The sequence below is a fragment of the Siphateles boraxobius genome, unplaced genomic scaffold (assembly GCF_051911475.1).
Source record: "Siphateles boraxobius isolate OS27281-9 unplaced genomic scaffold, OSU_SipBor_1 7, whole genome shotgun sequence".
NCBI lineage: Eukaryota > Metazoa > Chordata > Actinopteri > Cypriniformes > Leuciscidae > Siphateles > Siphateles boraxobius.
The window spans coordinates 20,802,661-20,823,503 of NW_027509197.1; the positions used below are offsets into that span (position 1 = coordinate 20,802,661).

General features: G+C 39.4%; 1 protein-coding gene across 2 annotated transcripts; it reads left to right on the forward strand.

Moving 5' to 3' along the window:
* The first annotated feature begins 661 nt into the window (after positions 1-661).
* efnb2a (ephrin-B2a) lies at positions 662-19,746 on the forward strand. 2 transcript variants are annotated; one of them, XR_013197161.1, is made up of 6 exons: positions 662-1,539; positions 7,724-8,007; positions 13,980-14,072; positions 14,501-14,608; positions 15,795-18,846; positions 18,983-19,746. XR_013197161.1 is itself a non-coding variant. In XM_077216351.1 (5 exons), the coding sequence occupies exons 1-5, from the start codon at positions 1,427-1,429 to the stop codon at positions 16,196-16,198; spliced, it is 1,002 nt and encodes a 333-aa protein (XP_077072466.1). In that variant the 5' UTR covers positions 662-1,426; the 3' UTR covers positions 16,199-19,746. The 2 variants fall into 2 exon arrangements, 1 of the variants encoding a protein (XP_077072466.1); XM_077216351.1 differs by having other exon boundaries at positions 15,795-19,746.
* Positions 19,747-20,843: the final 1,097 nt, after the last annotated feature.

A 20,843-nucleotide genomic window follows, 5' to 3' on the forward strand; every position in this document is an offset into this window, starting at 1 on the left:
CAAATATAGTGCGAAATTGTCATGTTGAACCTGTCATTTAATTGATACATAAACAAATGTAAGAAGAATAGTCAAATGTACTTACTTGAAGTCTGAGTTGGTTCTTCATGACCGCTAGTGGGCGCTGTTGACTGCTGAATCAATCCCTCTCGCATTCAGCAGGCAGCTTTCTCTCGACCTCAACCTAAATGAATGCCTTTATTTTAAAATGATTGGCCATGCGGGAGTATAATAAACATATAATAAAAACAATTAATATTTAATAGAAACATAGTGACATTATAAAGTATAATAACGAGAAATAATAGTGATTGAACATTAGTCCAAGTACCAATTATTAGTAAGCATGAAGGTAGTATATTATGAAGTTATTAGTACCTAATAGTTATTACGGCTTGCTGTTTTTTTTTTTAATTATTATTATTTTTATGTCGTTATAGTAACAGTTGCGATTATACACATTCTATCACGAGTTATCTTTGAAATGCAGAAAAGTCATTAATCTCTAAACTGAAATCTGGGTTGGCGACCTGAAGTCCGATATATTCTCTCATTGCTCGACCAGTCGCCGGGCGACCGCTTGATTGACAGGCTTCTCTCCTAGGCCAATGGGAGACTAGGTGGGAGGAGTCATCGAAAAACTCGCTCTGACAAATATTCCGTGTTGTAGACGTTAGCTGTTACTTGCAGTACAGAATCGCGCAGAGAACGGAGCAGTCCCGCACTTCACGCGCACAGCATTTCAATCCGGACCTGCAGGGTTCGAGCCGCAGCTGTTCTCTGCTACTGTGCGGGTTCCACGGCGACCCATGAGAACTTTCATTTGACTTCATCCTTTCATTTTATTTTATTTTTATTTTCAACCATTAGTCATTCTTCTTATTTTTTATTTATTTTTTGCTTCATCAAACAGGCTACAATTATTTAAGTCTTGCCTTAATCATTTTGGGAACTCTGGTGGTGTTTCCCCTCGTTTGCCTGAACGGAATACCTCGTATTTGGAATTGGTACCTGCTTGGCTTGTTATCCACACTCCGGGGGGATTAACTTCCATGTCTCCACGGACATCCAGCACTACGGCGGCGACGACACGGGTCGCCTTCCTGTGAGGAATGTACGTGCTCCCCACGGCCGGTTGATCGGAGAGTGCTCCACTCAGTCGTATTTTTCACCGAATGAGAAACTGCCCACTGTCCACGGTGCTGCTCTATCTCATCTCGAGCAGGACTAATAGAGGAGTAGCTCTTCCCAACGGGATGGTTCACTTCTAACCGGGCTCAAATTCAGCATTTTTTTTTTACTTTTCTCCTGGAGCGGGGATATTGAGTTTGGATTGTCACAAGCAGCACTCCACAAGACGCTTTCTTTTTTCCGAATTAGAAATTCCCGCGGAAACGGAATTTGACCGTAACGGTCGTAACGGACCATGGGCGACTCTCTGTGGAGATATTACTTCGGAGTTTTATTCATCGCGTGCAAGGTGAACCTGTCCCGCGCGCTCATCCTGGACTCCATATACTGGAACACCACGAATACCAAGTAAGTGCGCGAGGCGGTAGAGCTCCGTCAGTCACATCTAACCCTCTCCCACTGCCTTAGAGCAACACTCTGAAAGTGGGTGATGTCGGTAAAAGAAAAAAATAGCCTAACGTTACACTTAAGGAGCATAAATGCCACCGTACGGTGTTAACGCGTTCATCTATTACTGTAAAATGAAAATTAATAGCAGGTGATTTGGATCATCGAGCAGAGGGGGGTGACGCGTTGTTTCCACTCACAGGGGTTTAGTACATTAATATAACAAAAATAATATTGTTTCACAGTAATTTACAGTTCCTGCTGCTAACTTGTAAATTTGAGGGAGAAAGGAAGAAAATATATATTTTTGAATGGCCCCACAGGACCTCAGGTCATCAATCTAAGAGGATTTTTACCCACAGTGATGTTAGTTATTTCATGACATGAAATTATTTCGACAAAAACAATTAAAGGAAATCGTAGGAGTGGTATTTCATGTTTATAAAGACAAATATAAAATGTTTATTCAACAAATTTTGGTTACATTTCCAACTAGGGCATATTTTTTATTGAACGGCGTAACGTTAGGCCCAAAGTCCTTTAACGTTAACTTACCTCAGAAAATGTTTGTGTAATTCTCACCATCACAATGATAGAAAATCAGGCATCCAAGCAATTATTTTTTTTTATTTAGCAAATGTTTCTTTTTCATTGTTTTCATGATTTCACCTAGTCCTGGTTTAGGCTAACGTTACTTTAACATACCAGCTTTGGTTTATTCTAGTTTTTAGGCGTGATGAATAAGCCTATCAAAGTTAATGCGTGTACAATTTTCTAAAAAGCTCTGATTCATCTCTGAATTACCTATTTTTTTCTAAAATGTAAAAGTAGTCGCATTTAAAAGAGGCATATTTTTTCCCCTCATTGACTGCAAAGTCAGTCGTGGAAATGTCAAGACGAGCACACGCATAGCACATCGACACTGAATCATGCATTAAAAAATCGTAACGCTGGAGTCCGAAGGGGACTCGAGCGCTTCTTGGAGAAACTCCACGCTCTTTTAATAATTAAACTTTCGCTCTCGGCCCGTTTTTTTTTAAATAGAAAAGACTCCTCTCTTTTACCCCTGCATGTAGCCGGTGGAGCAAGGGGCAGGAAGGATAAACCGCATAACAGGTGCCCTGTGTTGATAATCAAGGTCTTTATTACAAACAGTAGCGGCTGTCTTTAGTCCACTGGCGTGTCGCAAGCGTCCTTAAGTACGTTAATTAATAAGAGTGTAATTGATCTAAAAGGATTTGCTCTGCACAGGATGAGCAGCGATTGCATTGTTGAGAGAATCTTCGGATCTTCTTACAGATCCTATCTATCTATCTATCTATCTATCTATCTATCTATCTATCTATCTATCTATCTATAATAAATACAAAAACCCAGTAATCCAATTATTGTTTGGTCTAAATGATCATGAGAGAGAAAACACGTTGTTATGGATGCACGATGAAGGAATAGGCGACTGTTTGTTGCTGTATTTAAACTCTGCCGTGAGGGGATAAAGAAGATGACGTGTTGCATTGAGAGATTCAATTTTGCTGAATGTGCTCATGATTGGCCCACTCTACTTACTTTTACAGTACTTCTATATACGAACTTCTTTTAAACTTTTCTTTTTTATAAAATACTCTATAGGGAACTTTAACAGTTAAAATTACTAATGTTTTAACCATATTTTTAATCGATGTTGATAAGTGATGGAAATGTCGTAAGCATCTCTATTGATACATTTTTATAACTTAGTGTTTTAAAATATGTATATTTCACAAAGTATTGCACTATGTCCTCTTGTAGAGTAAAATGTAATTAATTTTAAAGATTAGTTCAATATAAAAAACATCTAATTATGAACGGTCATGGCAATTCTGTGGTAAAAAGTGTGTGAGTATTTTAGATTCCTGTTATAGAGCTAAGTAAGCTTGTTCATTGCATTTCACATTAGTGTTTAAACGTTTATGGGTGATTATATCTAAGTATCAAGTAATCGTACTTAGTACGGAATTATATTATGGAATAGTTTGTAATTGTAATTACACAATTATTTAAATTAATTATATTTGTATATTAGCTTGACACTGAATGTTAAGTCTCGCCATGGTGTTGTTATCTATTGTGACATCTTCATTGATGTAGACTCCGAGTGACCATGAATTTACTACGGCATGTCTCTCTGTTGTATTTCACTGTATATAGGCAGGCCTTATTCTCCCAGGCAAGCTGGCGTTCCATGGAATTGCTCACTTCACACATTCCTGCCCTTCTGTTGGGATATTTCAATGTATAGTTCTCTGTAGCGCAGGACTAAAGGGTGATGGCACCAATAGCATTATTAGCGTTGGCGGCTGTATTTTTACCACCAGACAAGATAAACAGCAAAACTGTCGGGGATCGCAGGATCCTTGTTACACTTTCTTTCTTTCTTTCCTTCTTTCTTTTCTTCCTTCTTTCTTTCTTTCTGCTTTCTTGCTTTCTTTTGGCAATAAAGTATTTCATGATATGAATTCATTTTTAATAATAGATGAACTAAGGACCTGACTCCCGTCTTCTATCGACTCCGATTTCATTTTAGATACACAAATGCTCAATAAACTCTAAGTAAAAACTTACTGTCTGATGATTAGAGTGAAATCCCATAGGTACTAAGTTTGTAAGTACCGAACAATCCTATGGGGCATGCCTTCGTCTAAAGTATCAATGATGCATTATGGGAGGAGTGTGCTGAAAATCTGTACTCTACTCCCTATGGCCTTCTGTACACAAGACAACATCACCAACTCCCATAATACTGAATCACTGAGCTGTTTTTTTCTTTCCTCCCGTTGCAAAAATGTGTGTCAATCTAGTGTGCAGACTGTGCACTGCTGTTTACCCCTCCACTACTTTACCTTGGATGTATCAGGCATGTAAAGACCCCCACCTCCCCTTCTCTCTCTCTCCCTCTCATTCTTATTCCTTCTGGTAATCCATTTTGTCGGAGGTGGAGAAACAAAAGCAGTCTGCTCTACACGTTTTCAGTCAAAGGAGGTTCCCCCTTCTCTTCATTAGGAGATTACATCGCTTAGCAGGGTTCTGACGGGGGCACATCCATGGCTTCATACAGATGCAGATACAGCATGAATGAATGAGGGGCAATGAATAATAACTACCCCTCCCCCCTTTTGCGTTAAGGGGTGCAAGAACTTAATGATAGACTGCTGGCGAAAGGCTGTTATGATTTAAATGCTGAGTTAATCATTTTCCAAATTTGTCGTCATTATTAGCGGATGGGTGGGATTGTTTCGCTGCTGGGAGAGAGAGAGAGAGAGAGAGAAGAGAAAAATGAAAGGGAATGAGGGAAAAGTGTGACGTCTAGTAACGCAACAAAGAGAATAAACGTTGATTATTAAAATGGCATTCATGTTGCTCTGAAATGTGAGAGGAGAGCTGACTGGGTCTTTCGGGATTACGGATTGAATGGATGAGAAAACCAGGAAAGAATGAAGGGATAGGGTGACAAAGGAATAAGGCGCCTGTCTGGTTGCTTTGCCTTCTCACCCGACGCAGGTCTCTGTTGCAAAGCATGATGGAGCGATTAAACCGCGAGATGTCTGTCGATTTCTTTTGTCCCTCGCTTTCCATCAACGTCTTTCTATGCCCAATGAACCTCCATATTGGTCTGATGATTGAAAGTCAAACAGCTTATGTTGCCTCCGCCCATATGCGTCCGTCGCCCTGCGTTGTTTCAGATCTTTGGGTTAAAGCGCTGTGTTCCTATTGGGGCAGGATTAGGCTACTGCTGTCACTGTGTCACGGCTCGGCCCACACAGCCAGAGATTAACATGGGAAAAGAAAGAAAGAGAAAAGCTGATGGACAAAGATTCATATGTAAAAGCCGTATTTAAAGAAAGTGAGATTTATGAAATCATTGGTTTAAAAAACTATTGAACATGTTTATCCGGAACATAGGTGTTGGTTTTAGCAAATTAATCTGTATTTTGACCCCTAAGAAGTCCTTAAAAAAAGGAAATAAAAAAACAGATGTCTTATCCTTTACTCTTTTTCTCCTTTACTCCTTTCAGCTGTACATCCAGCCCACCTGTTTCTCAGCTTCAGTTTTATATTGTGTGTAAGTTGCCAGAGAGAGAGTCCTGAAAGTCTTATACTCATTAGCCGCTGTTAGTAAGTTATTTTCTTTTCCTTTAATGTCTATGGCCAACTTTATTTAAATGCCTTCATTTTGTAGTGCTTTTAGAAATGCTGCCAAAAATGAATATTTCAATCAGAGGTTGAGTACATGAGTCAGTGGGAAGAAGAAAAAGAGAAAAGAGAAAACCAATGCAAAAAATTGAGATATATGATGGAAAAAATGTGGATCACAAATTAAATTACGTAGAAACATCCTCAAATGGCACTGCCATGTCTTCTTAGAATGTACTGCGTGTCTTGACCGTTCGCTCTTACACACACGCGCGCCTTTTCCGACTTAATGGCTTCTCTGTGTGCAGCTGCAGTCTTGTTAACAGGATGAGCGGTCTGTGTTAAACGTGTGCAAACCCTTATTCTGTCATCCTTTTCTTTTTCACATTCACATGTCCCAGAATATTTATGACCACTGGGAGAATCACCAAGGCTAATGTTGGGGGGTTAAAGTGTGTCTTTTAGACAAGGATTAAAGCCATTTACAAACATGAGTGTGACCTCTGGCTTTATTTGTTCAACTACCCTCCACTTTTACAACCTACTCCCTCAAAACTATAACAACAGACTAGTAACCCTTTTAGCAGAATGTGTGTGTATGGGTTGCGGGGTGACCTTGTATACCCTGTGGTTTAGGATAATGACTGTGGGCTGCAAGATGTCTATCGCATCTAGCATGCTGCATTTGGCCTATATCTCTCCCTATTCACAGCTCAGTTGTGCTTGTTTGCCCATTAAATGCAATAAAATAGATGTTAATAGAGTCAGCATGTGGTATATGTGAATGTACACTCTTTAAATGTTCTTTATTGGCATCGATTTGTTCTATGAATGAACCATTAACTTCCATGGACTGTTTTTTTCGAAGATTCTTCTGATTATTAAAATGTTCAAAGAAAAACTATTCACTGAAAGGTTCACTAAACCCAGAATGGTTCTCCTATGACATTCACTGTGAGAAGAGTGGAAAAATGTACTGTCGAACATGTTTCTAGCAATTTCCTTTTGGGAAAACAGTGTGGAATTTTGGTTTTATAGGTGTGTGCGTGTGTGTGTGTGTGTGTGTGTGTGTGTGTGTGTGTGTGCGTGTGTGTGTGTGTGTGTGTGTGTGTGTGTGTGTGTGTGTGTGTGTGTGTGTGTGTGTGTGTGTGTGTGTGTGTGTGTGTGTGTGTGTGTGTAAACTTTTGAGGTGTGAACATGTTGTACTTGGGGAATTTATGAGTCTCGCCCTATTCTTTTGAATGATCCCAAGGCAAATATTCAAACACACCACGAACATATGCGAGCAAACTATTCTTGGCTTTTTAAATAAGCTAGCGTAGAGATAAGACATGAGCAAGATAGCAATCCAGTGTTCGGCTCGAGAGGATTTGCATGGCTAGATCTGTCGTACAGATAGTCCTGACAGCTACCCGGTTGCACGTCAAATACACACACACACAGTTTTCCCATCTACTCCTGCTTTAGTCCCTTGAGGCGGATGGCTGGGAGTGTCGCCTGATTCGAGCTGCAGCACTTTTTCCTCCTTATTTCTCATGACATCATTTTCTTTTCACAGCGCTGCTGTTTGAGCACTTGGCATCAGAGTGACTATTTACCTTTATTCTTAAGTATGAGCCATGAGTCAACACCTTTGTCTCTTTCTAGCTGCTCCATTTTCTTTTTCTGGTTTATCATAAAGGAACTTAAAAACACTCAAGCATGCAGTTTAAGATCATCTCAGTCTCCTACGTTTTTATGATCCAGCAAGTTTTTCCGAACCTGTTTTATCCTTTATAGTCACTGCTAAATAATTTATCACCCTTCTTTTAATTATTGATCAACACCATGCTTCATGATCCAGCGTACTTTTGATCCTGAGAACAGTGCGAATATGATTTATCATCTGTGGTGTGTCTCACTCTCTCTCTCTCTCTCTCTCTCTCTCTCTCTCTCTCTCTCTCTCTCTCTCTCTCTCTCTCTCTTTTTCTCAAAGGTTCGTGCCAGGACAGGGTCTGGTGCTGTATCCACAGATTGGGGATAAGATGGACATAGTTTGCCCACGGGTGGAGGGTGGTTCAATGGAAGGAGTGGAGTATTATAAACTCTATATGGTTCCTCTGGAACAGCTAAAGTCCTGTCAGGTCACAAAGGCGGACACGCCTCTACTCAACTGCGTCAAACCGGACCAGGACGTCAAATTCACCCTCAAATTCCAAGAGTTCAGTCCAAACCTTTGGGGCCTGGAGTTCTTCAGGGGGAAAGACTACTACATTATCTGTGAGTATGATGGCGGTTATATCTGTATTCTGTACACCACCGTTGCCGCACCGTTCTAGCCAATTACATTTGCTTGGATTTGTTTATGTGGTTTTGAGTATCGGGGTAATGTTGACATTGCGGCGTGAACTACATTAGTTATGTTTTAGTGAGTCGTGGTGCAAATAATGCCACGTTTTTATCACATTTGCTAGTGTTTTTTTACATCGGTTGGAATGGTTGTTAGTTCCAGACGCCAAGTTTCTGTTTGTGAGTCGCATTTTACCATGAATGCGTACGTTCACAAATACAAATGCCTTCTCTTACTTGCCTTGAATCGTTTTGCATCTGGGTTGAATTTTCACATTTGCGAGAACAATAACTGCTCACCTGGCCACAACACAAACTTCAGGCTCAAAGCAAGCTGTATAAACAGCGGGTGAGGTGATAGAGAAGCACAGGGATCTAGCAAGTGGAATACACACAAACAGAGACCGCTTTGATACACAACGTCAAACACATCGCCCAGACCTGAGCCGCTCTCTCGCGCTCTCTCTCTCACAATGAGAGTTCACTTCCAGCATAAGGAGAAAATCCATTTTTTATATCATTTTCTCTCCGTTTCTCTTAAGCGACTCTAATTTGTGGAGAGAAAAGTGAAAAGGAGAATAAGGAGGTGGAGAAAGAGAAATTAGTTAATTTTGCTGCATTGTAGATGATAATTGCCCTGGTGTACAGCTGGTTGTGTGTGTGTAGTTGTGAAGCACAGTGACATATATCTGCTGTGTGTGGTTGGGGGGTTTATTCAATAAGTCATTAATTAAAAAGTTTAATCCTAATAGCTCAGTTTAATCACTGTCTTAATCAATTGGATCTGCTCAGAAACCAATCAGATGATTTCAGCCCCTTATAAATGTGTTCAGCAAGCCAAACATCTCTCTCTCTCTCTCTCTCTCTCTCTCTCTCTCTCTCTCTCTCTCTCTCTCTCTCTCTCTCTCTCTCTCTCTCTCTCTCTCTCTCTCTCTCTCTCTCTCTCTGTGTGTGTGTGTGTGTGTGTGTGTGTGTGTGTGTGTGTGTGTGTGTGTGTGTGTGTGTGTGTGTGTGTGTGTGTGTGTTTGTGTGCGAGGATGTTTTTCTTTAGGCCAGTAGTTTAGATTTTTACTTGGCATGACAAATTAATCTCATAAATATGCTAAACATCTATCTTTGAACAACATATTTTGTGTTAAAATGTTAAAGATTTTATTCAAATACAGTATATTAATGTAAAAAGTTTGGGGTCAGTGGGTTTTAGAAATCAATACAAGTATGCAGCAATTAGATTGATAAAAAATTACGTAAAAATAATTTTACATTGGTATTAAAATATTAATATTATAATTATTCAAATAAAAACATGCTGTTGCTTTGAACTTTCCATTAATCAAATCCTGAAATGGATCATTAAAAAAAAAAAATCAACATTGATAATAATAAGAATTGTTTCTTGAGCGCCAAATCAGCATATTATAGATGATTTCTGAAGGATCATGTGACACTGAAGACTGGAGTAATGATGCTGACAATACAGCTTTGTCATCACAGGAATAAATTAGCCTACATTTTAAAATGCATTAAAATAGAAAAGTTATGTTAATTAAAATCATACTCATATTCCACATTGTAACTATTTTTACTTTTTTTGATCAAATAAATGGAGCCTTGGTGAGATTAAGAGACTTAAAAAAAAATCTGTAACATTTTACAATAAGGTTTCATCTGTTAACATTAGTTAACTAATTTAGTTATCATGAACTAAGAATGAACAATACTTCTACAGCATTTGTTGATCTTAGTAGTTAATGTTAATTTCACCATTTACTAATACATTATTAAAATCAAATTTGTATTTGTTAACATTAGTTAATGCACTATGAACTAACAATGAATGACTGTGTTTTTATTAACTAACTGTAACACTTTATTTTACCGTGACATTGTTACATGTTACATGTAGTTACTTTAGTAATAATAACTATAAATTATGCATAATCACATGCAACTAACCCTAAACCAAACCTTAATCCTAACACTATAGTAAGTACATGTAGTTACTTCATATAACTCAGTACTTAAATGTATAATTACAGTGTAACAAAGACACCTTAAAATAAAGTGTAACCTAACTAACATTAACAAAGATTAATAAATAATACCGTAACAAATGTATTGCTCGTTGTTAGTTTATGTTAGTTAATGACTAATTAACTAATGTTTATAAATGGGACCTTGTTGTAAAATGTAACCAAACATTCTTCTACATTATGACTGACGCACAGTATGTATATAAACACACGTTTGCTGGTTCAAAATATGTACATGATAAAAACGTGCAGTCGGTCAGCTGGCATTAAACTCACCCACACTGACCCTAGGGTCATCGTACATTTGTATTGCTTTATTGTTGAGCCCTGTTGTGTGTTTGTGTGTGCTGACCAAACTTTAAAATGGCTCTTCTATTGTTCATATGCAGCCTGATCCTGATGACTCTGATATGATTGTGTGTGAGTGTGTGAACATGAGCTTGATGTGATCTGGTCTGACAGATTGCCCTCGAGCTGGGAGCAAAAAGAGAGATATGTGATCTAAATATGGCGAGAGAGAGAGCGAGAGAGCAGGAATGTTTCATAAAAAACAGATTTGCAGAAAGATGTGATAACTGAATGCAGAGACAAACTACATCTATATAAATCATAAAGGTGCACTCAGTAATTTTGTCCCTACATAAGTACCAAAAATCTGTTTGCAATTTGTGATGGAGGTTTCGTCTGCAGTTTTAATTACTGTTTCCTCCGTTTCAATAATAGGACAGAGGACTGGGAGTGGTTATTCTTGAAATCCATCTATTGTGCCAATCTAATACAACGGTAAGAAAGTTGAATGTGTCCTGCGATTGGCTGAAACACTCGGCACGGCAGGTATTTGAGTTGCAGGTTAAGGGCCAGAAATAGAGAGAAAGAATTCCACCTTCTCTGGTTTTGTTTTCATACTTCCCCATACTGAACAATGCTAGTTATGTAACATTGCCTGAGGGAGAGACCATGTCAGCAGACACCACCGATGATGAGCATTTATTACTGATGAGTTTTAAGTGATTTATAACATTAAATAATATATTCAGTTCAAATTATTTTCCATTGTATTCTATTTTTAACTTACATTTTCCCCATTTTGTTTCATGTTTTATTCTTATGTACTTCAGTGTTGTCATTTCTGTACTTTATACGCTTTGGCAATATTATAAACGTTAACAATCATACCAATAAAGCATTGTTGACTTTGAGAGAGTGAGACACAAAGCGGGAGGCATGTTGTTTGGCTTTGTTCAAAGGGAGTGAGGGCTTTTCGAGGTGCCGTGCCATATCTTATTAGAGTAGATGTGCAATGTTTGTGTGTGTGTATTTTTGTGTGTCAGCTCTCATTACTGGCCTGAGTGCTGTTCACCATTCTGTGACCCTGTTGATCAGGTCAAACTCCGCTACAACAGCTTCAGCTCATCTCAACTCACAATCAGATTTGAGTAGCTGTATTGCTAAAGCATTACACAAAATAAAAATAATTGGATGTTTAAAATAATTATATGTTTGATAAATACGCATTTAATGCCTATTGCACAGTGTCAGTTTCTGGTCCTGTCTCACTGGTTGCCCTTTTGTCATGGCTGGACTTTACATATCTCACAGCCTGTTTGAGTTTGATAGGGTTTCACCAAGCAGGTTTGAGTGTCAGTATCGGGTTTTTTGTGTCTACCTTCAGAACACAGACACATTTATCTAGTTGAAGACATAACCTAGTCTCTACTAAGTCGTTTGGTCACACTTTAGTTTAGGGTCCAATTCTCACTATGAACTAACTATTAACTAGACTTTTGCCTCAATAAACTCTTATTTACTGCTTATTAATAGTTAGTAAGGTAGTTGTTAAGTTTAGGTATTGGGTAGGATTAAGGGATGTAGAATATGCTCATGCAGAATAAGGCATTAATATGTGCTTTATACTAATAAACCACCAATATCCTAGTAATATGCATGCTAATAAGCAACTAGTTCATAGTTTGAATTGGACCCTAAACTAAAGTTTTACTGTTGTTTTTATATAAGACTATTTACTGCAGATGAACCCAAACCCAAATCATACTGCTAAAATAAAACCATTTCAGCTTTAGAATACAATTAATTTATTAACAGATTTTATTTATGAATCTCTTTTTTAAACTGAGGATGCCCTCAAAGGGAGGTTTTTGAAGACTTTTCATTGACCTCTAATAATTTTTTCAGAATTATTTTTTAAAATTAAATTATTAAGCTATTTATTAAACCTGTTTTCTTAGGTTAAGGTAAACTAAAATTAGACATGTTTTTATGAGAGCTTCATAGGATAATTATGTGCCTGTGTGAGTGGCCTCTTTTGGTTACAACTCTATGAAGAAGTGCTTCAGGAGTATCTCTGTGTCCTAATCAACTTTCAAACAGTCACTGAAACTACTACTAAATGACATGTGACGGTGAATATACTGTTGACCTGGAATGTGAGATCATCATGTGATTATTGTTTAGTGATGTGTTTGTGTGCGTGTGTGTGTGTGTGTGTGTGTGTGTGTGTGTGTGTGTGTGTAGGCTCATTTCCCAGATTTATGAAATGTACACACTGAAAGGAACGCAAGCTTTTAAGGAGCTTTACATGTAATGAGCTTGTGTTCTTCTCAACACTAAAAAGCCACAGGTCAAAGAACTAACAGAGTGAGATGGTGTCATTCTGCAGTCCTTACAAACAGACAAAGAAGAAGTAGAATCAGAGAACAGAAATATCTGTCACATGGCGTACACATAAACTCACATTCGCATTCCATACGCTTCATCAAAGTGGCAGCATTGGGGGAAAAAAGTGATGATGGGGGGACAGGCGCCTCATAGACTCCAACATCACCGCCCTCCCCTGTCTCACCCTCTCTCTTTCTCTCTGAATGCAGGCCACATTGTTCTGGACGCTGACCAGACATTAAGCCCTTGGCAGCTCGTTAGCTCTGTGTTACTGACCCAATAGACCACAAGCCTGCTGGGCGTGGACACACACACAACACACACACACACACGCACATGGCATAGCTGCATTGTTCGGTTAAAAGCCCACATGGGACACGTGGGACCAGTGGCCAGAATACTGCTGTTAGTTTGTTTAGTGGCAGATAATGACGACAAACATGGCGTAATTCAGTTCAAATTTATTTAAATTCTGCTTATTTTAATTGTGAAATTAAATTTGTTTCATGTTCATCAAATAGCATATAGAAAACTAGTTTTCATCACTTTGTTTTTAAGGCCAGTCCAACATCTGCTTAAAAAAAATAGAGGACTGTTTTTTTTTCAAATTATTATTATTTAATCTATTTTGTTCTCACTCACTTGTTTCTTGACAAACATCTGCTGTGGCTGAAGCGTTACGCACTCGTAAACACGCTCCAAAGCTCACATTCATTAATAGCACTCTCTCCCCGTGCCTTATTCGCTAAATTATTAACAACCGCTCCTGGTGCTAGAGGCCTTTGCCTCATTGGTGAACAAAATCAGCTTTTTATTATTCCTTTAATCCTTCTTATTTCCTATTGAATTGTTAAAGAGCAGTGCCGCACTTTCAGCGGGGGCCCTGACCATTTCATCTTTCACCATCAAAACAAACACAATTTTGCCTTGCACTTAAACATCTAATTCAAAAAATGGCACAGATAAGGCTGCTAAAAGTTTAGATTCATGATTTATGAAGGTTCTGCACAGAGACTTGACTGTTTTATAAAGCTGCATGAATATTCATTTGTTATGTTAATGTTGCAGTTACATCATGTAGATAGCTTGTACCATCTTTGATCAATCTCAATGAATTTGCAATTTTGCATATATAACAGCAACGCATGTTAATACTATGTTGCTAAAGCTCTTGTTTTTGTCGTCATCTTTCAGCTACATCTAATGGAACGATGGAAGGGCTGGATAATCAGGAAGGAGGGGTGTGCAAAACCAAGTCAATGAAAATCATCATGAAGGTTGGACAAAGTGAGTAATCTTTCCATTGCCATGTGTATGTGGGTGTCTAATAACTGTGGGCACGAGGGTGTAAAACAATAGCAAAGCCCTTCGAACCTGCTACAGACCTTGCACTGTAATTAATGACAGTGTTAATGAATTCATAAATAACCTCACCAGTGACATCCGTAGTAATTATTATAGGCCACACCCAACAACACAAGCAACTGAATTTCTGGCCTTCTCACAAACATACAGACACATGCTGAAGGTCACTAGATTAATTCTGGCTGTTGTTTTTTAATGACACACACACACACGAGACTCACTCTCATGGCCGCTATCAGTCACACATGCACACTTTTATTACGCTGAGCAGTGTGAAAGTAATAGCTCTCCACATGAAAATGCATACATATATCAGAGTGATGAATGTGTTTCTTATCTATGTTTTGCAGACCCCTCCGATCCCATTTCCCCCAAAGAATACCCCACCAGTTACCCTCCCAAACACCCCGACGCAGGGGGCAAGGACACCAAATCGAATGAAGTACTTGACAAGCAAGGTACGTCACACACTTTATCACCTCACACACCTGTAAGAGGACGCACACTGATTCATCATTCTCTCTGCGTTTTCATCCCTTTTTTGCTGAGCAAGTGCCAGCCCTCTGTCACAACGGCATGCACACTGATTAGTTCTCATAAAATCCTTCTGACAAGCAAATCGTTAATGTGACAGAGCAAGATGGACGTTCTGGAACACATTCATTCGTAGAATTCAGCTTTTTTCCCTCCACTTAGAAGCGTATGGACATCAAAGTCATTTGAGTGGAGCATCTTAGGTACAATAATCCACTTGTAAATCAGTGTGAGTGTTAGCAGCTCATCTGTTCAGCCAGCCTCAGGCCGCCCCAGACAAACTCACTGGAGACCAAAGCCGTGCTAGGTCTCTCTGTCCGCTGCTTTCAATGAACACAGAGTGTTTCTGAAAGGGTATCTGTCCTTAATATGCAATTTAGAGAGTTCAAAATGTCTTTTAGAAAACTGATGACATCCACAAGCACATAACTAATTAATTTAAGCCATTTAGATAAAGGCACTTTTTAATACAAATTATCTTTATTTTCTATACTGCACTTATGCTTCTACTCAAGCTTTGTAGTCTGGTTTCTTTTTAAAATTTGTTTTCACGGCACTGCTAAAACCGTCGGCTCTTTTATGATCAATCGCTTGTGTTTTCGCTCCTTTGGAATTTGCTTTGGATTAAAAGCATCTAAAAAATAAATACATGTTAATTTATTTCACCATACATAAAAGACATTTTATTTTGTGTCAAGGCATCTTTTTAATTGGTTATGAGTGTGCCACTTCCTCTCTTGTCTAAAGTCCCATTCACACCAAGAATGATAATTATTCAAATAACTATAAAGATAACTATATTTGCAGTCACACCAACCAACTTAACTGCAACACACGGTTATAATAAACAGAGCGTTATGTCGCCTGGTACTTTAAAAACTCGAGCTTTATAAAGTCAGGTGGATTCTGATTGGCTATCAATGTGCTGGAAACAATTGTTCTAGAAAATCGTTCCTCTTTGATGTTACCGTTGTAGGACTTCCCTTTTCTCAGAAATAGAATGATTATTAAAACTTTATAGTTATAGTTATCATCCTTAGTGTGAACGACCCTTAATATTAGTTGCTCATTGATTTTATGCTAAGTTCACATTGTTATTTTCCCTCTTAGATGCATCTCATCATGGAGAAGACAAGGGAGATGGAAATAAATCGTCATCAGTCATCGGCTCAGAGGTCGCCCTGTTCGCCTGCATTGCTTCAGCCAGCGTCATCGTCATCATCATAATTATCATGCTGGTTTTCCTCCTGCTGAAGTATCGACGACGCCATCGCAAACACTCACCTCAGCATGCCACCACGCTGTCACTCAGCACGCTAGCCACGCCCAAGAGGGGCGGCGGCGGCGGCAACAACAACGGCTCGGAGCCGAGCGACATCATCATCCCACTGCGGACTGCTGACAGCGTCTTCTGCCCACATTACGAGAAAGTCAGCGGCGATTACGGGCACCCAGTTTACATCGTACAGGAAATGCCGCCGCAGAGCCCAGCAAACATCTATTATAAAGTGTGAAAACGGACACGCTTCTTTTGGACGGTTTAACTCTAACCCCTCACATGCCCCTTGATGAACCCCCTGTAGGCAGCATCGATGCCCAAGCTCATCCTCGTCCTGCCCCCTCTTATTTTTGGTGTTTCTTGTTTATTTTACAATAATCCTGATTATTACTCTCAGTATACAGTAGATGTTGCTGATGGTGGAGTGACGCTCCTGATTCGCTGCTCTTGCACCTTCAAAAAGGAACAAACTAATCGAAAATGACAAATTGGAAAACGGACACCCTTTTGGGGGATTGACGTGCACTATTTTGGATACTATAGTGTGTGTACGAGGGAGTGTGTGTGAATCAGACGAGCTGGTAGAGGGGGGTTTGGAGGGTGGGCGTGAAAAGAGAGGTCAGGGAAATGATTCTTCTTTTTTGTCTACTACATCATCTCCCTTAAAGACACAACACATGGAGATGGAGAAGAGAAGTGACATGTCAGTATCACACAGCAAGAAATAAGAACTTGAGCTGTTTATTAAGCTCGGCCGATTGGCTGATCCGTCGCAAACAGGAAGTGAATGCAGCCCATTGGTCACAGCTACAGGAAGTGGATTTAACGAGGAAGCAGGAAGCTCTCCGGAGCGTACTGTTGGACATTTGAATGGACACCATCTGTTTTTGCACGTTCACTCGTACTGTTTTCATTTACGTTAGCTCTCCTCATTTACTCACCTCTACAAAATGACTCACAATGTTTACTTGAAGTCTTTTGTATTGTCATGCATCGTACTTGCATTTCTTTCTGTCATTCCCAGTGAAGTCCACTTGCAGATTCATTTGGTAGAAGACTAATAGGTATCGTCATAGAGATCCTTTTGTGCTGGTTCATGTGCCGTTTAGTAGCGTGGAAGACATACACATTTCATTTTGTATATGTCTGCTGCCTGTGCTGGAAGACCGAGAGAGATAGAGAGGGAAGGAATGATCGAACGTCAATATTTGGTACAGTTGCTTACTGTCCTGTTGCCTGCTGGGAAGGTGGAGGACCCACATGAACACTTTAGCAGCACTTTGAAAGCCTCATCACCTTGCCCACATGCAGTACAAACACATTAAAACAGAGAGATCGCAGGTAGCGAATCACTCAAGGCTTATTGGCAAAATGGCCGCCTTCCCCAGGCATGTGGCTGCAAAAGTTCCTGTTTTTCTAGTATTTCTGCCATCACAAACACTCTCGCTCACCAGTGGCCAGTGCAGGTTGTGGAAAAGTGGAACTGCTGCTCTACTTTTTTGCTCAAAAGCACAGGGACATCAAATTGCATCATAACTATTTAGTTTTAAATGAAAAAAAAGATTTAATTAGCCTTTCTTTATGGATTTGTTTAGCTGTAGATCGAGCCGGTTGGAAAAAGTTCACATAGAACTTATTTATGATAGCATACAGACAGGTCGGCGTGAAGCAGCAAGAAAATGAATAATTTATGGCGAATCTGCACATTATGCAAGCTTCGAGTTATCCTTTTCGTTAACAGATATTTCTCCATCTCAATTGTGTCATTTTTCCATCGATCCATACACAAATAGCTGCCTTTTCACCATAAATACACACAAACCGCACAAAAAGCACATTCGCTCATGGCCAGGGTAGGGGCGGCTTTGGAAGGAGCCCTCAGGGAAAACAGCATGTTGGGTTTTAAAATAGCCGAAAGGAATGAAAGGGAAGGGCCAGAAACGGACCAAAGGAAGGGCATGTCTGACAGAGTCCTGACTAAACTAACTTCTCTGGCCTGCCTGTCTTAGTTGATGAAGCTCAGATGTGCTCTGAGTTGAAATTAGGCCCCTTAATCTGGAAGGAAAGCAGTAGACGTGGGTTAGCTAGCATACCAGATGAGAACGAGCACAGGCTAAATGTAGTAAATTGCATGAAATGGGATCTTTCAGGCTCAAATTGTCGGAGGTTTCTGGATGGGAAAAGACACAGTATAATCGATGGAGTTCACAAGTGGATTTAGTGTGCGTTTTAGAGAGGAAGTCACCGAACAGAGGCCAGCGTACCCGCAGCTCCCAGTGGATTTCAGAACTCCTTGCGTGTGTGTGTGTTGTCATTTGTGTGAACCGCTTCGTGAGCAATGCCAGCCAATCTTCATTTGTTTCTTACATTGAAATTAAAGTAATTCACCAAAGGTGGACTTTGAGATTTGAAAATGTCCACAAGCGCACATTAACTGTTCATCCATTTTGTTTTTACTTGTTCATGGAGGTTCTTGAATCTCACCGAGAAGCCAAGCCTTGTGTGATCGGAGCTTTGTGCCTCTGTAAGAGGCTACGAAATCTGCAAATATGCAATTTTTATTTATTTTTATAACAATTGAGAAAAAAAGATGATATACGTTCACCTATGGAAAGTGTTCTTAACCACTGAAAATTAAATGAAACAATACAGCATCAGAAAACACTACAACCCCGGTGTGTTATTATTATTATTACTTTTTTTTTTTTTTTTTACTTTGTGCTGTAGGTTCGAGGTAAACTGTGAAACATGAACACACACACACATACATATTGAAGACTGAGCAGTTGTTTTAAACTAAAGAAGACAAACATACTACAAAAACTACAAACATGTTGCTGTTCGGTTGCTGTCCCATATGGGCTAAATATGACAATCTCCTTAGTTTCTTTGAATCCGAAGACACTGTCCCGGCAAGCTGGTTGCAAACGTTCCTGTAACATTTTAGGAGTGGTAGGACTTAACTAGTAGCGTAAGATGTTGCACCGATGTCAACGGAAGGTTTGTGAAACGCTGGGAGAAGTGTCTTCGGCCCACTGTAAAATGCCTTGCTTGTATGGTCACGCTGAGTTTCATGAGACTCTAGTTTTTGCACCGTACATCTGTAGGTAAGAGGCTGTAAATACGTTATTGTTTGTATTGTATATGGATCCCCGGTTGTTACAATAGCCTTATTCTCACATTTCTAGCAAATAAAAAAAGTTAAGAAAAAAAAAACATGAATCACTTCAGTTAAAAGAGAGCGTACTAATTTTTTTGGTAAATAACTTGTGTAAATATTGACGACGAACCCAATAAATCGTTTTTTTATAAACTCTTAAGATGTTTTTGTATAGAATTGGAATTTTTTGCTATGTATTTTAGCTAGCACTCGTCAGACCCCTCCCACTCAACCCTTTTGCACTGTTCCTATGGTGATCTGGTTTAAGAATGAAAATGAGATAGAGAATTGCCAAACTGACTGCTTGCTGCATATTTGTGCCATACGTGTGTACCATAGATATTTATTTAATTAGTTCTTTGTTTTTGCTTTTTTTTTTCTGTTGGATTCTTCTACCCAGTTTGTAAACAAGCTCAGTATTATCATTTGAGTTTTTCCCCCTACTTCTCAGTTTCCTGTTATCTTTCTGTTGCTATCGTTACCCGGTGGTCCATCCTTCTCTCGCAGTAAGATCTGGTCAGGACGTGCAACCCTTATAAAAGTCATAGAAATGAAATGGCACACATTCCACCAGTCTGTTACAAACTGAAAATGTTTTTCAATAAAATGTTTTTCCTATGGAACTTTCAGTTCTCTTTTATGTTTATTCAATGGGGTTTGATAAATTGTGTCAGGCAGAGGTCGTTTGTTTTCAATTAGACTTTCACCATCTCTTCGTTTGACGTTCATGAATGAAAACCTGCCCGGACACATTTGAGGTTTGTTCACAAGCTGTTAACAATATTGTGGTGCAAAGTTTAATCATTCTCCTCAACCATGAACATATTAAATATACAAGTTCAGAAGGCTTCATAATCTTCTCCAGAAATAATATCATGTTAGGGCTGAGTATTGAATTGATTTCGATTCATTTGGGTATATTTTAGTTGTGTAGATGTGGGAAATTATAAAATGATGAACCCATGTGTCAGGTTTGTGTGCAGGTAACTGAAGACGAGGGAACAAGAATAGCAGTATAGTTGATTTATTTACAAATTTAACTTTCTGCAACATAAAAAAACCAAAAGAACAAAACTCCAGGACTTCTAGAAACACAACCATACATCGACGACGACAACCAACCAACACTGAGGGAAAACACAGGGCTTAAAAGAACTGGGACTAATGGGATAATTAACTGAACACAGGTGAAGAAACTGAACACAAACGAGGAGCGGGAAAAACTAAGAAAACTGTTCAAAAGAGTAATTTGTTCAGGAATCGGAACACACTAGTTAAGCTGTATAAACTGTTCAAAAGAGTTCATGATTCGAATCTCATTGGTTAAGCTGTATATTTATGATTCACTAAAAAGGATCGGATCATGAATCGTCTACGGTTACGTATGTAACCCTCGTTCCCTGAGTAGGGAACGGAGACGTTACGTCGGATGACGACGAATGGGGTTTCGCTTAGAAAGCCTATCAACTTCGAGTATTACAAAACGAGCCAATGGCAAAGAAATGCCATGGGTCTGCGGAATTTGCATGGCGTAACTCCGCCCCACCTCGTGGGTATAAAAGGAGGAAGCCGGCAGCAAGCAGATATGTTTCTTCGCTGAGGAGCCAAGACTGAGCTCAGGCGATCCCCGCGGTACAGCGGAAAGTGGCAGGCAGACGTAACGTCTCCGTTCCCTACTCAGGGAACGAGGGTTACATACGTAACCGTAGACGTTCCCTTT

What these genes read in the sequence shown, in the direction of transcription:
- efnb2a (XM_077216351.1), top strand. Translation starts at nt 1,427, where the DNA reads ATGGGCGACTCTCTGTGGAGATATTACTTCGGAGTTTTATTCATCGCG. An exon ending in GAAAGACTACTACATTATCT is followed by an intron (nt 8,008 to 13,979) that starts GTGAGTATGATG and finishes GTCATCTTTCAG; the next exon opens with CTACATCTAATGGAACGATG. An exon ending in CATCATGAAGGTTGGACAAA is followed by an intron (nt 14,073 to 14,500) that starts GTGAGTAATCTT and finishes TATGTTTTGCAG; the next exon opens with ACCCCTCCGATCCCATTTCC.